This window comes from Salvia hispanica, chromosome 4 (assembly GCF_023119035.1).
Source record: "Salvia hispanica cultivar TCC Black 2014 chromosome 4, UniMelb_Shisp_WGS_1.0, whole genome shotgun sequence".
NCBI classification, from domain to species: domain Eukaryota; kingdom Viridiplantae; phylum Streptophyta; class Magnoliopsida; order Lamiales; family Lamiaceae; genus Salvia; species Salvia hispanica.
Genome location: NC_062968.1, coordinates 21,304,047 through 21,320,182, shown reverse-complemented (window position 1 = coordinate 21,320,182; position 16,136 = coordinate 21,304,047). Strand labels below are relative to the sequence as shown.

Genomic DNA, 16,136 nt, shown 5'->3' with positions numbered 1-16,136 from the left:
ATATTGGGCGGCAATTGAGGTGGCGACTCCCCTTCGAACCCTAGAACCCGCACCACCTCCTTCATTGACGGTCGGAGCCCGTCATCCGGATGCGCGCACCACAACCCCACCACCATCAACCTCTCCATCTCCCTCTCATCATAACCTCCACACCCCTCCAAACTTACATCCGCCGCCTCCAACAGCCGCCCCGTCCCATACAACTCCCACACCCACTCCACCGTCCTCACCTGCCCCGATATGGGTCGCCTCCCTGTCGAAATCTCCAGGGCCACTATCCCAAAACTGTACACATCCGACTCCTTGCTCGCCCTTCCCGTCATGAAGCACTCGGGCGCCATGTAGCCCATCGTGCCGGCTAGCATCGTCGTCTCCAACCCCTTGTCGTGGTCAATGAGCCTGGCCAGCCCGAAGTCGCCTAGCTTAGCATTAAAGGCCGAGTCGAGCATGACGTTGCTCGACTTGATGTCTCGGTGGACCACGCACTGCTCCCACTCCTCGTGCAGGTACAGTAGCGCCGCCGCTAGCCCCCGCGTGATCTTGAACCGCGTCTCCCAGTTCAAAGGGGGATTTTTTTTGTTGAAGAGGTGAGAGTCTAAGCTGCCGTTTGGTTGGAGTTCATACACCAGAAGGAGCTCACGCTTCTCGTGGCACCAGCCTATGAGTTGTACGAGGTTCCTGTTGTACAAAACGACAATTTTACAGTGAAAATTACTCCCTCCGTCCCGGATAATTCGATCCACTTTGACCAGGCACGGGTTTTAAGAAATGTAATGGAAAGTGAGTTGAAAAAGTTGATGGGATGTGGGTCCTACTTTTAAAGTATTAGTTTTATAATAAAATGTGAGTAGGAATGAGTTAGTGGAATATGGGGTCCACTACCAAAAATGGTAAAAGTGAAGTGGGACAAATTATGTGGGACAGACCAAAATGGAATAATGGGACGAATTATCTGGGACGGAGGGAGTATGAAATTGAAAAACGACCAAATTCATCGCTTCCAATTAAAGATAACACGATCGATTTATGTTTATACCTGTGGCGTAGTCGGCTGATGATCTTCACTTCCGACACGTACTCCTTTGCTCCTTGCTTCGAGTTCTTGGAAACCCGCTTCACCGCCACATGCGAGTCCAGATTCTTCAAGAAGCCTCGGAAGACTCCGCCAAATCCACCCTCACCCAGCTTGCTTTCCTCCACAAAATTACCCGTGGCGGCCGCAAGCTCTCTGTAGGAGAATCTTCTAGGCCCACTCCCCTTCTCAAAATCCATCTCCATAGCCGAAACATCCTCGTCCTCCTCGTCGCCATTTCTCCCTCCTCTTTTCCATCTCCAAAGGCAGTATCCCACCAAAACCAGCCCAACCGCTGCCGCAGTAGATAAACCCGCAAATAACCCGACCCGTTTGGGGGCAGGGCCGGTTTCATTAGGTGGTGGACGCGTATCCCCGGGGTCAGGGCCGGTGACATTATCTTCGGTTTTCAGATCCAGAGTGGAACTGAAACTCCATGATTTGACATTGTTTTTCTGGAAGCAGTCTCCTGTTGCTGCAGAGAAGCCGACGTCCACAAACTCCGGTAGAATAGTCCGGAGATCTACAGTGTATTCAATACGCGATAACTGAGGCGGCTGTACATTAAACTCATTAAAAGTGACTCGAAATATCATGTTTGAAGAATTATAACTAATCCAAGCATCAGTTACATCCCCCTCCGTCAGATTGTTTCTCCACGGCGCATACACGGTGGAGTTCAGAGACCTCACGTCGATCCCCACGTGCTGGCCTTGCGTGTCGTCGAACTCAGAACTAAAGTATGTGTCGAATTCAACCGCCACGAATGGGACTTCGGACGCGTTCCCGGGGGCGTCCTTGGAGGCGAGGCCGAGGCCGGCGCCGGAGGAGTTCGGCGGGATGGTGGAATTGACCGGAGCCAGGAAAAACGCGAGCCCGTCGGCGGCGCATCCGGTGGCCTGGATGACGAAGGAGAAGTGGGTGTCGAAGTCGGTCAAGTTGTTGGTGGCCTTGTCCCAGAGGTGCAGGGGTTCGGCGTAGGTGGCGCGGCCGGTGCCGAGTTCGCTGAGGCGGCTCCTGTCGTTGGTGGTGACCTGGAGGCCTTCTGGGGATATATAGGCGTCGCCTTTGATCTTGATCTGGAGGTTGGCATGATCAGGCGTGATGGTGGAGAGGTTGAAGGAGAGAGGGGAGGCAGTGGAGGTTGTGAGAAGGAGTAGGAGATAGATTGAAATTGAACAGTAAGGCGCCATTGATGGATAGCTGCTGCTGCTGCTGCTTTTGCTGTGGAAATAAATGGAGATAAATAACCTTCATATACTCCTTCTTTCTGTGATTTATCGAAAGATTTTTGTATGGTAACGATATCAATTTATATATGCAAAAAGTTTGTTATATACCGTAATTACTTATATTGAATTTTTGTTATGGTACTCCTTTGTCCATGCAATTTTGCCATTTTTGTCCATTTTGCTTTATTCTAATTTTGATAAATGAATCCTAGTTTTTATTACTCATTCCGTTCCAGATAATTTGTCTCATTTTTCTATTTCAGTCTATTCCACATAGTTTGTCTCATTTCACTTCTTACCGTTTTTGGTAGTGGGTCTCATATTTCAGTAACTCATTCTTACTCACATTTTATTATAAAACTAATATACTACTATAAAAGTAGGACCTGCATTCCACTAACTTTTTCAACTTTTTTTCATTATATTTCTTAAAACTCGTGCTCGGTCAAAGTGAGACGAATTATCTGGAGCGGAGGAAGTAACTTTACATTCACATTCTATTATGAAATTAATATATAAATGTAGGATTCATATTCCACTAACTATTTCAATTCACTTTTGTTCACATTTCTTAAAACCCGCGTCAAATCAAACTTGGATAATACTCCCTCCGACCGCCATTAGGAGTCCCATTTATGAATGGCACGAGTTTTAAGAAATGTTAAGAAAAGTTGGTGAAAAAAAGTTAGTTGAATAAGGATCCCACTTGTATATATTAGTCTTAAATGAAATGTAAGTGGAATGAGTTCGTGGAAAATGAGACCCTATTACCATTTATGATAAAAGTGAATCGGGACTCCTATTCGTGGACGGCCTAAAATAGAAAAACGAGACTCCTATTCGCGGACGGAGGGAGTATTTCATAGACGGAGGGAATATACAAATGTGATAGTTTCCGTAGTTATAATAATACACCCCTAGACCTTGCTGATTAATTTGAATCCATTTTTATACCTTAATTACTTCAAATCTTTTTATAAAATTAATTTATAAAACTCTTTTCAATTCATTTTTCTTTACACTTTCTTTTTTAAATTTCTGCTAAGTTAAGACTCAGAGAGAATTTGGTATTGAACGATTCAACTGAACCTGTGGAATAGGATTCTGTGGAGATAGCCGCCAACTCGTCGTTGTACGAGTTTGGAAACTGAAAGCTTTTTTTCTTGGACTCATATAATGGCAACAAATCAGTCTTCTTCATTTTCTTCGACCTAAGTCTTCTAATCAGCCACTTGCACTATTGATGTGTTTGTTTGTCTTGTAAGCTCCTAATTGCATTTGTAGGGTTGTAAGCCAGGACGGATCTACTCTATATACACAAGGGGCAATTGCCCCACCTCTACTTTTTATTTATTCATAGATATATATAATATATTATTATAATATGTGTATTATTAATAACTTTGCCCCTGTAATATTTTATTAGAAAAACCTTTGTTGTCCCATTTGAAAAAAAATGAAAAGTCAAACATGTATTTTATAATACTTAGTTGTTTTTTAGAGAGAAAATCAAAAGTTATTTGAGTATTGAAAAATCAAACGTTAGTCTTTCTCTGCTTTGGAACTTATAGAGAAAAATGAGAAGGAAACAAAAGAAAAATGAATTCTGTGGAAATGGCTGTTGCGATTTAATAAGATTTTTCATTGCGAATTATTATCAAAACATTGCAGAAAAGAAGTGACTCAACTTAATTAGGACGGATGAAGTGTAATTTTATTATCTTTATCATTTTATGTTTATTTATTTATTTATATATATTCATATTTTTGCCCCCTCTCGTACAATTTTCAGGCTTCGCCCCTGTTGTAAGCCAAACTTGATATTTGAGTCAGTGTTTGAGTTTGCTTGGTTGTGTTTGATTTGTTGAGTTGAGTTATGACCAATTGAGTACAACATGTTTGGTTATATTGTTTGCAAACATGTGTTGTGTGTGCAAATCACACAATTATCCTCAATTTCGTATATATAAATATAATATAATAAATTATAAATATAAGAAATTAATACATGTATTATTATATACCACTACCAAATAAAATTTTAATAGTAAATGATTAATTCTTCAAATCTTCTTAAGAAATACTAATAAAAGTATTAGTGAGAAATTAGACACTGAAAAATGTAATAACATGACATGATATATTCAAAGCATCCATTAGTAATTACTTCCTCCGTCCCCGAATACTTGACACAGTTTGTCATTTCGGTCCATCCCCAAATACTTGACACAGTTCACTTTTTCTATTTTTGGTAGTGGACCCCATATTCCACTAACTCATTCCTATTCACATTTATTATAAAACTAATACTTTAAAAGTAGGACTCACATCCCACCAACTTTTTCAACACACTTTCCATTACATTTCTTAAAACTCGTGCCGGGTCAAACCGTGTCAAGTATTCGGGGACGGAGGGAGTAATATATAAAAACAATAAGAAAACAGCAACAAAAATGAGAACTATTGATGGCCGACAATTTATTGATAAATGCAAATACAATAATACAATAGTTAATACTCCCTCCGTCCCGGATAATTCGGGTCACTTTGACCGGGCACGGATTTTAAGAAATGTAATGAAAAGTGAGTTGAAAAAGTTGGTGTAATGTGTGTCATACTTTTAAAGTATTAGTTTTATAATAAAATGTGAGTAGGAATGAGTTAGTGGAATATGAGAGTCCACTACCAAAAATGGTAAAAGTGAAATGTGACAAATTATGTGGGACGGACCGAAATGGAAAATTAGGATGAATTATCTGAGACGGAGGGAGTAGAATTTATTGCTAGATTGCATTATGCAAAGTAGTATTATTTATTGATCAAATTCATATATAATAAATAAATAATTTATTAACAAATTGCTTTTTCTTATTGCTTTTACTTACCTTCCGGTGTATTCGTAGTTTCACTCTACGGCGAACCAGATTTGCCAAACAATGAAAACGCCTTTTCACACCTTTTCACAGACAAACACGCCAATCAAACACACCCAAAAAACAATTATTTCTTCGTAATAATAAAGTTTATTACTAGCATTAAGTAAATTATTTCTATTTTGATAAAAGAAATCAATTATTTTGATCTTTTTTACTACATATTCTTCCTATTAAATATAAAATATTTTATTAATTTTTCGATTCAAAACATTATATATTGATTATTATTTTATGAGTTATGAATAGAGAATAAAATAAAAGAAAGAAAAAAAAATTGAAACTATATTCTTTACATTTTAGAGTAAGAGAAAGAAAAAAAGTATGAAATTATATTATTTATATATTAAGAAATGTGTTATTTTTAATAGGATAATAGTAATACTATAAAAAAAACGCCTCACATTTAGTGCATCCATATGATATAAATAATTAAATATGGTATAGACCCACAACATATTAATCAAGGACTATTCAACGGAATCTTCTTCAACTTGTGACTTGTTCTTTTATCTACTGAGTTAAGAAACACTTCATTATGAAAGCTACTGTACTTCAGAAGAAGATGAGGAATAACTGAGATTGGGCCATTAGCAACGACTGTCCCTTTTACGTGACAAAGATGTAATCAAATACAAACTCTAAATATTGTACAAATTTCAAACTATGATTTAAACTGTTAGAAGATGTCAACGGATGACAAAATGATAGCAACAAAAAATATCAACATAATGTCAGCGGTTGATGTTGTGTTGATACTGTGTAAACATTTTTTGTTGTTGTTATTTTGTCATCTGTTGACATTTTTTAACGGTCCAGATCATAGTTTGGAGTTTGTACACTATATAGAGTTTGCATTGCATCACTGCCCTACAACCATATTTCTATCTCATCAATAAACCACAACAGTAGATTCATGTCGAGTCAGAGATTCGACCAAGTGTTACCTAGGGCAATGTAATATTGCTAGTCACCCTTTTTACTTGCTTGAATGTGTTTGTTGTGCTGAAGTTCGTGTTCAACTATAGGCTTGTCTCTAGAGAGGCTGTGATTTGCCCTTTGAAAGAGTGAAACATTTATGTAATATATACACTACTACTTTATTTAGATAGAGATTGGGCTTCCCTATATTGTTTGGCCCAAAGTGAAATAATTAAATAAAGCCCAGCTAGTAAAAGATCAAAATGAACTTATTTAATGTGACAAAATATTTTAGGCCCGATTTATAAATTTCTATGGCTCAACTTAATTCATTTGGCAAACCAGTTATTACTACAAATCACATATTCCAACAAAATTATTTGATTTAATATGCAATGCATAAAAATCAAATGAATTGAAATTAACTGTACTAAAAATAGAAAAGTTCCGTCCTCGTGGAATTCATACCCAGGTATAGGAGTAGTACTCCATTATTATTCATAGTTTATATCATTTTTTTTATTATTAAATACTTACAATCGTATCATTATCTCTCATCACTTAGTAAAAGGAGCAAATTTAGGTAGGATTGGAAGGCCGACTAAGTGAAGGTAAACTAGCGTAATGTAAAGAGAGAATCCACAAAGAGATGAGAGACTCTTGACTTTGGAGACAATGATATATCCAGATGGAATTAAATCGTATATTTATATCCATCAATGGAACCTTGTATCCAGCAAAAAAATAAAGAAGGCCAATAAATTTCTTTTGAGTTTTAATATTGCATCAAATATAACATGTGTTATCGCAGCACTATTCATAGATCATGTATATAATCCCTCGACACTACAACAAACTCATCTTTTATAGACATAAAATTACCAGAATTTATAGTACAAAGAAACTACATGTTTAATACGAAATTTGTAAAGTAAGAGAGAAAATGACGAAGAGTAATTGAAATAGTATTAGTAGAATTAGTAGACTCGTTATTAGTAGAGTAATGTGTGGTAAAAAATTTCTAAAATTTCAAACAGACTATTTTAGTGAACGAATATGGTTAAAGGAAACCAATTTTTTTTTTTGACAATGGGAAGTTAGGTACAAGTACAACTTTATCTTCAAAAGTGACAATATATCCTAAAATCTCATGTCCAAAAAACACATCTTACTTGAACCGGAACAGAAAGAACATGTGATAAACTTGAATTGGTTCAAATTTCATGAGTTTACATACATTCATTCCTACAGGTTTCGATCATTTCTTATTATAAAAACAATTTTGTATCAATATCGGACTGGTCATTCAAGATTAAAATGGCCCAAATTACCAAATTAATCTTGTCAGTAATGGGCAAATTCTTCTTTACATTAAGCCGCCCAGCAAAACACCAGACAGTCCAGCCCAACAAAATGTGAACAACTCAGCATTGGATATTGGGCCACAAAAGCCCATGGTTTATGGATGTCCATTAAGCTAGCTAGGTATTGAACTTATTGAACACTTCTGCAATCATATCATTTGATTATATGTAGTGTTAAATCAAAATACCTATTATAATGTGAGTACGTGCATATGACATTATTCCAACATATTCAGATTGTTTACATCTCAAAGAATAAACAAAATAAATGATTTAGTGTTTAGGTTTAGGGTCAAAAAGTCCCAAGTGCAAATAAGAGTCACGAATAAATAAAATAACGTAAAATAATCAAAATTCATAATCTCCAAACGAATTGAGAGTCTCCTGACGTAAGACAACACCCCTTTAGCCCCAACCGATCGATTCACGGTCGTGTCATCACCTCATCTCGAATGCAATAGTGCCGCAGAAGCATCAACAGAAGCACCAAAAGAAGAAGTGGCATTAAAGCCATGACTATAACCCGAAGACGAATAAGTTGCATTAGATGCATAAATCAAAGACGCAACACTAGATGGCGGCGGCGGAGCACCATAGGTAGGTACCGGCATTTTGGGCGGCAATTGAGGTGGTGACTCCCCTTCGAACTCTAGAAGTCGGACCACCTCCTTCATCGACGGGCGAAGCCCGTCATCCGGATGCGCGCACCACAACCCCACCACCATCAACCTCTCCATCTCCCTCTCATCATAACCTCCACACTCCTCCAAACTCACATCCGCCGCCTCCAACGGCCGCCCCATCCCGTACAACTCCCACACCCACTCCACCGTCCTCACCTGCCCCGATATGGGTCGCCTCCCTGTCGAAATCTCCAGCGCCACTATCCCGAAACTGTACACATCTGACTCCTTGCTCGCCCTTCCCGTCATCATGCACTCGGGCGCCATGTAGCCCATCGTGCCGGCTATGATCGTTGTCTGCGACCCCTTGTCGTGGTCGATGACCCTGGCTAGTCCGAAGTCGCCTAGCTTAGCATTAAAGGCCGAGTCAAGCATGACGTTACTTGACTTGATGTCTCGGTGGACCACACATTGATCACACTCCTCGTGCAAATATAGCAGTGCCGCCGCGAGCCCCCGCGTAACCTTGAACCGTGTCTCCCAGTTCAGTGGACGATTTTTCCGGTTGAAGAGGTGAGAGTCTAAGCTGCCGTTTGGTTGGAGTTCATACACCAGAAGGAGCTCACGCTTCTCGTGACACCAGCCTATAAGTTGTACTAGGTTCCTGTTGTACAAAACCAACATTTTTTAGTGATGTTGTTTTGCACATTATTAAAAGTAGACCTGCTTATTCGGCCGATTCCGGTTCTAATCGGACTGATTGACCGGTTAACCGGTTTTAAATTTTCATAAATTCTAGAATCGAAATCGGAACCGGAACCGGAACTGATCGATTCCGGTTTGGAACCGGCCGGTTAAGAACCGGTCGATTCCGGTTCCGAACCGGAACTGATGTGTAATTTTAATCCGAATTTATTTATAATTTTAAATAGTTAAACACTAAAAAAATAATAATCCAACATCTAGAAATATACTCCATCCGTCCCTAAAAATTTGTCACCTTTCAATTTTACCATTTTTGTTAGTGGACCCCATATTCTGCTAACTCATTTTCACTCACATTTTATTATAAAACTAATATATAAAAGTAGGACCCACATGACACTCCCTCCGTCCTCGAATACTTGACACGGTTTGACCCGGCACGGGTTTTAAGAAATATAATGGAAAGTGTGTTGAAAAAGTTGGTGAGATGTGGGTTCTACTTTAAAAGTATTAGTTTTATAATAAATGTGAGTAAGAATGAGTTAGTGGAATATGGGGTCCACTACCAAAAATGGAAAAAGTGAACTGTGTCAAGTATTCGGGGACGGACCGAAATGGCAAACTGTGTCAAGTATTCGGGGACGGAGGGAGTAATACCTAAAAATTCAAATAAATACAAAAAAAATACAAACCAACAATACAATAATATTCATATATATATATATATATATATATATATATATATATATATATATATATTATATGTGTATATATATATATATTGATAAGAGTGATGCCAAATGTAGTAGGTCGGACTAGTTTATGTTAATAATTTTTTAATGCAAAAAATGGAGTTCTAAACTTTAGCAATTTTTTAAAAAAATGAGTTTTAAAATTGAATTCCATTTTCTCTTTATTTGGCTAAACAAATATTCAATGGAATTTCCAATACTAATTGATCTTGTTGTGACTTTTTAGTTTATAAAGGAACAGTTAATAAATTATTCACAAACAAGTTAAAATCTCATGTTAAATGAATTATTACATAAATTTGTTATAGAGTTAAGTTTTTATCATATGAAATGATATTGCATTTGTAAAAGTTCTTTTGGAAATTAAAAACAAACTTATAATGTCCTACTCATTGTAAATAGTTCATAAAAATGGATTGGGGAAATAATTGCAGATTCCAAAGGATCACGGTTTAATCATTTTAAATACTTCACAAAACAGAACTTGCAAATCTAACATTGTTTAAATCTAAAAATCACTCAATGTTTTAAATTATTTTACTTTAATTCAAAATTAATCCAATTAAATTAGATTTATTAGTATATTAAATTATAAAAAAATAAAATTGAATTATAATCCAGTTTCCGGTTAGGAACCGGTCGGTTCCGGTTCCGAACCGGAACCGGTTTTATTTAAAAAGTTGGAACCGGTACCAGAACCGATTCCGGTTCCGGTTCCTCAATTAACCGGCCGGTTCCGGTTCCGATTTCGATTAACCGAGAACCATTTAAACACCTCTAATTAAAAGATATCGGTTTAAAAAAAATTGAGAAAATTTGAAAGTGAAAAACGACCAAATTCATCGCTTCTGATTACAGACAACACTATCGATTTACGTTTATACCTGTGGCGTAGCCGGCTGATGATCTTCACTTCCGATGCGTACTCCTTTGCTCCTTGCTTCGAGTTCTTGGAAACCCGCTTCACCGCGATGTACGAGTCCAGATTCTTCAAGTAGCCTCGGTAGACGCCGCCAAAGCCACCCTCACCCAGCTTGCTTTCCTCTGCAAAATTACCCGTGGCGGCCGCAAGCTCTCCGTAGGAGAATCTTCTAGGCCCACTCCCCTTCTGAAAATCCATCTCCATAGCCGAAACATCCCCGTCCTCCTCCTCGTCCTCATCCTCCACATCCCCGTCCTCCTCCTCGTCCTCATCCTCCACATCCCCATTTCTCCCTCCTCTTTTCCTTCTCCATAGCCTGTATCCCACCAAAACCAGCCCAACTGCTGCCGCCATAGATAAAGCCGCAATCAACCTGACCGGTTTTCCCACCGGTTCGGGGACAGGGCCGGTTTTATTAGGTGGTGGACGCCTATACTTAGGGTTAGGGCCGGTGGAATTACGTTGCGTATCTTCGATTTTCAGATCCAGAGTGGAACTGAAACTCCATGATCTGACATTGTTTGTCTGGAAGCAGTCTCCAGTCGCTGCAGAGAACCCGATTTCGACAAACTCCGGTAGAATAGTCCGGAGATCTACAGTGTATTCAATACGTGACAACTGAGGCGGCTGTACATTAAACTCATTAAAAGTGACTCGAAATTTCATGTTTGAAGAATTATAACTAATCCAAGCATCAGTTGTCTTCCCCTCCGTCAGATTGTTTCTCCACGGCGCATACACGGTGGAGTTCAGAGACCTCACGTCGATCCCCACGTGCTGGCCTTGCGGGTCGTTGAACTCAGAAGTAGAGAATGTGTCGAATTCGACCGCCAAGAATGGGACTTGGGATATTAGAGGAGCATGTGCGGCTGACCATGGGGCGAGGCCGAGGCCGGCGCCGGAGGATTTCGCCGGAATCGTGGAATTGAGCGGAGAGAGGAAGAAGGCGAGCCCGTCGGCAGCGCATCCGGTGGCCTGGATGACGAAGGAGAAATGGGTGTTGAAGTCGGTCAAGTTGCCGGTGGCCTTGTCCCAGAGGTGCAGGGGTTCGGCGTAGGTGGCGCGGCCGATGAGTTGGGTGCCGTTGCTGCTCTTCTCGTTGGTGGTGACCTGGAGTCCTTCTGGGGATATGTAGGCGCTGCCTTGAAACCTGAGCACGCTGTCCTGATCACGCGTGATGGGGGAGAGGTTGAAGGAGAGAGGAGAGGCGGTGGAGGTTGTAAGAAGGAGTAGGAGATAGGTTGAAATTGAACAGTAAGGCGCCATTGATGGATAGCTTCTGCTGCTGCTTTTGCTGTGGAAACCTCACCTCTTATATAAAGTCTTTAACGCGCCAAATGGATAAAAATAACCATTCATATACTCCTTTTTTCTTAATCCGTCTGACTTATCGAAAGATTTTATAAAAGGGGTAGTGATAAAATGCAAACTTATATATTGTGCATACTCAAACCTCCTCAACACTGCTTCAATACAGTTTTAATACAATATCAACAATGTAAAATTTCAAGATTTTAATGTCAATACAGTATCAACACAACATCAATCATTGACTACCGTTAAAATTCTGTTGACATTTTCTTGTTGATGTTATTTTTATCTGTTGACATTTTTCGATGGTCCAGATCCTAGTTTAGAATTTGTACAATATTTAGAATTTTCATTTGATCACATTCCTTTATAAAAGTTTGTTATACACCGTAATTACTTATATTGAATTTTTGGCATGCCGTAAACTTTTTCCATTTTGCTTTCCTTTTTACTTTTATTTTTATTGGTAAACAAATCCTACTTTCCATTTACTCTTTACGTCCACGTTCCACTGACTTTTTCAGTTCACTTTTGTTCACATTTTTTAAAACTAGCACCAAATTAAACTTGGACAATATTTTATAGAGGGGGAAGTATACACCCCTAGTCCTAGACCTTACTGATTAATTTGAATCCATTTTCATACCTTAATTACTTCAAATCTTTTTATAAAATTAATTTATATAACTCTTTTTCATTCATTTTTCTTTACATTTTTTTTCAAAAATTTATGCTAAGTTAAAACTGAGAGAGAATTGGGTAATGAACGATTCAACTGAACTTGTGGAATAGGATACTGTGAAGATAGGCACCGACTCGTCGTTGAATGAGTTTGGAAAAATGAAAACTTTTTTTCTTGGACTAATATTCTTCTTCATTTTCTTGGCCAAAGTCTTCTAATCAATCACTTGCACTATTATTGGTTGCATGTTTTCATTTTCGTTCTTCGTAATAATCAAGTTTATTACTAGCACGTTTAAAGTTAAATAAATTATTTCTATTTTGATAAAAAGAAATCAATAATTTTGATATTCTTACTTCATATTCATCCCATTAAATATAAAATATTTATATTTATTTTGATACGAAACTTTATATAATGATTATTATTTCATGAGTTAATTGAATAGAGGATATCCTATTAAATTTAAAATATTTATATTTATTTTTTGATACGAAATTTTATATAGTGATTATTATTTCATGAGTTAAGTGAATAGAGGATAAAGTGAGAAAAAGAAAAAAAAATAAAAATTATATTATTTATATTTTAGGAAATGCGATAGTTTTAGTGTGATAATACTATATAAAAATGCGTTAGTGGATCCACTTGATATACATAATAAAATATGGTATGAACCCACAACATATTAATCAAGGACTTTTTCTACGGAATCTTATTCAACTTGTGACTTGTTCTTTTAGCTACCGAGTTAATAAATATAATTAGGAAAGCTACTGTATTTTAGAATAAGATGAGGACTAGCTGAGATTGGGCCATTAGTAACGACTATCCCTTCAACTAGAATAAGATGAGAACTAGCTGAGATTGGGCCATTAGTAACGACTATCCCTTCAACTACGACAGGAACGTAATCAAATGCAAACTCTAAATATTATACAAACTTCAAATTATAATTTGAACCGTTTAAAATGTCAACAGATAATAAAATAATAGCAACAAAAAATATCAACACAATGTCAACGGTTGATGCTGTGTTGACATTGTTTTGATAATGTGTAAACATTTTTTGTTGTTATTTTGTCATTTGTTGACATTTTTTAACAGTCTAGAACATAGTTTGGAGTTTGTACACTATATAGAGTTAGTTTGCATTGCATCACTGCCCTACAACCATATTACTATCTCATCAATAAACCACAACGGTAGATTCAGAGATTTGACCGGGTGAAGGTATAAACTAGGGCAATGTAATATTGCTAGTCACTCTTTTTGCTTGCTTGATTGTGTTTGTTGTGCTGAAGTTCGTGTTCAACTATAGGCTCGTCTCTTGTGAGGCTGTGATTTGCCCTTTGAAAGAGTGAAACGTTTATGTAATATATCTACTACTAGTTCTTTAGTTAGCAAGAGATTGGGCTTCCCTATATTGTTCGGCCCGAAATGAAATTAAATAAAGCCCAGCTTGTAAAAGATCAAAATGAAGAAATTTAATGTGACAAAATATTTTAGGCCCGATTTATAAATTTCTATGGCTCAACTTAATTCAATTGACAAACCAGTTATTACTACAAATCACATATTCCAACAAAATTATTTGATTTAATACTTACAATCGTATCATTATCTCTCATCACTTATTTTGAAGGAGCAAATTTAAGTAGGATCGGAAGGCTGACTAAGTGAAGGTAGACTAGCGTAATGTAAAGAGAGAATCCATAAAGAGATGAGGGACTCTTGACTTTGGAGACAATGATATATTTTGCTTCACACTTTTACTTTCTTGAAAGTGTTTATTGTGCCAAAGCCGGTGTTCGACAATAAGCTTGTCTCCTATGGTTTGATTTGATGGTGATCGTTGTTGCATTTTTCTTGCTTTTTCTGTTTTTATGTTATCTGACTGTGCTTATGGTTAAACTTAGTTATTATTGTGTTGTGATTTTTGTTTATTAGTACGTTAGATGATTCGTTGTTGATTTTTATTGGACATGACTTGAGACTCGCTATCTAGGTGGCTTGAGCATTTTTTTATTGCACTATAAAGAAAAGGAAAGAGTGAAACGATGATATACCGTCTTCACTTATTTATAACTTTGATTAACTAAATTATACTCCCTTCGTCCCACAATAATTGTCACTTTTTTCCATTTTTGTTTTGTCCCACAATAATTGCCACACTTCAATTTTTACCATAAATGGTAAGTAGGTCTCACATTCTACTAGCTCACTTCACTCACATTTTATTATTAAACCAATATAAAAAAGTGGATCCCATATTCAATTAACTTTTTCAACCAACTTTTATTTACACTTTTTAAAACTTGTGCCCATAAGTGTGATAATTTATGGGACAGAGGGAGCAGTACTTTGCAAGAGATTGGGCTTCCCTATATTTATTCAAATTTTCGGCCCAAAGATAAATTAAATAATGCCCAGCTATCAAAAGACCAAATGAACCTACGGCCCAGGTTATAAATTTCTAAGGCTTAACTTTATTCACTTGAGAAGCCTGTTATTTCATTTCTCTACTACTAGGAGTGTCAATTTTTTTGCAGTATGAGGTTTAAAAAAGGGTAAGAAAAGTTAATGAAATATAAGTCTTATTTGTATATTATTTTTAAATAAATTATGAGTTTAATAGAATATGAATTCTATTACCATATATAAGAAAAAATAATCAGGACTCCTGTAGTTTACGGACGTATAAAAATGAAAAAATGGGACTCATAATCCTAGACATAATCCTAGACCGAGGGGGTATTTTTTTTACTACCATATGGGATTAAATCATATATTCATATCCATCAATGGAACATTGTATTTTTTTAAATTTCTTTGAGTTTTAATATTGCATCAAATATACTATAACATGTAGTATTAGCTTAGTGGCAGACAGTTTATAGCCGGAGCAGATTCCTCATGATATCAATTTGTGAACTGCGTACTAAACTCGTTATAAATAAATCCAGCCTTAAGGAATCTAAAGTCGCTTAATTAAATTTAAGTGCTTTATTATGCTATTCAAATGTCAATATATTCAAGTAAACTTGCGTCTCGATAACACCAACAGTCCAACATTAAGTTGTCGCTTAATCATGTTAATAATTATTCAGTCACTACTAATTAAAATAGTAGTCCGATTGTTTTAGTTCAACCAATTATATTATATTGCAGTACTAATTATATTGCAGCCTGTATTTATGGTACTCGCCAAATAATAGAAAAAACAAAAGAACAATGAAATAATTTTTCAAAATCCCACATGTCACGCTTGTACATTTCCATTAAACTATTGTACCCGATAACTATGATAACAAAAGCCTCTACTTATATACACACACGTGTCTATCATCTATTCGCTAGACAGCCGCATCAATTTCTAAATCATTCACTAACCAATCCCACCTAATCAAAAAAGGGGTTTTCCCAATTTATGTATGTACGAGGTAGCCACACTTCACTTGTCTTGTATATTTAACTCTCTCAAGTACAAGAGTGAGTGAATATAGTTTCTCCACCTGGTCAACCCTAATTGGTTTCTTGTCTCATTTAAATTTAATACTATACTTCCTTCGTTCCTAAATTAAGAGTCACGCTTTTCCATTTCGATCCGTCCCCAATT

The 16,136-nt window shown here is 37.0% G+C and overlaps 2 protein-coding genes across 2 annotated transcripts; both read right to left on the bottom strand.

Moving 5' to 3' along the window:
* Window positions 1–5: 5 nt before the first annotated feature.
* On the bottom strand, window positions 6–2,370 carry LOC125220632 (L-type lectin-domain containing receptor kinase IX.1-like; the record flags this gene model as incomplete). The annotated part of the gene is made up of 2 exons (XM_048122788.1): window positions 1,037–2,370; window positions 6–678 (listed from the first exon to the last, which is right to left on the bottom strand). Coding segments are annotated over exons 1-2 (1,902 nt in total), but the record flags the coding sequence as incomplete, so codon positions are not given.
* Window positions 2,371–7,965: 5,595 nt separating this feature from the next.
* LOC125220631 (L-type lectin-domain containing receptor kinase IX.1-like) lies at window positions 7,966–11,790 on the bottom strand. The gene is made up of 2 exons (XM_048122787.1): window positions 10,487–11,790; window positions 7,966–8,809 (listed from the first exon to the last, which is right to left on the bottom strand). The coding sequence occupies exons 1-2, from the start codon at window positions 11,788–11,790 to the stop codon at window positions 7,966–7,968; spliced, it is 2,148 nt and encodes a 715-aa protein (XP_047978744.1).
* Between the last annotated feature and the right edge of the window lie 4,346 nt (window positions 11,791–16,136).

What these genes read in the sequence shown, in the direction of transcription:
- LOC125220631 (XM_048122787.1), bottom strand. Translation starts at nt 11,790, where the DNA reads ATGGCGCCTTACTGTTCAATTTCAACCTATCTCCTACTCCTTCTTACA. An exon ending in ATCAGCCGGCTACGCCACAG is followed by an intron (nt 8,810 to 10,486) that starts GTATAAACGTAA and finishes TTTGTACAACAG; the next exon opens with GAACCTAGTACAACTTATAG.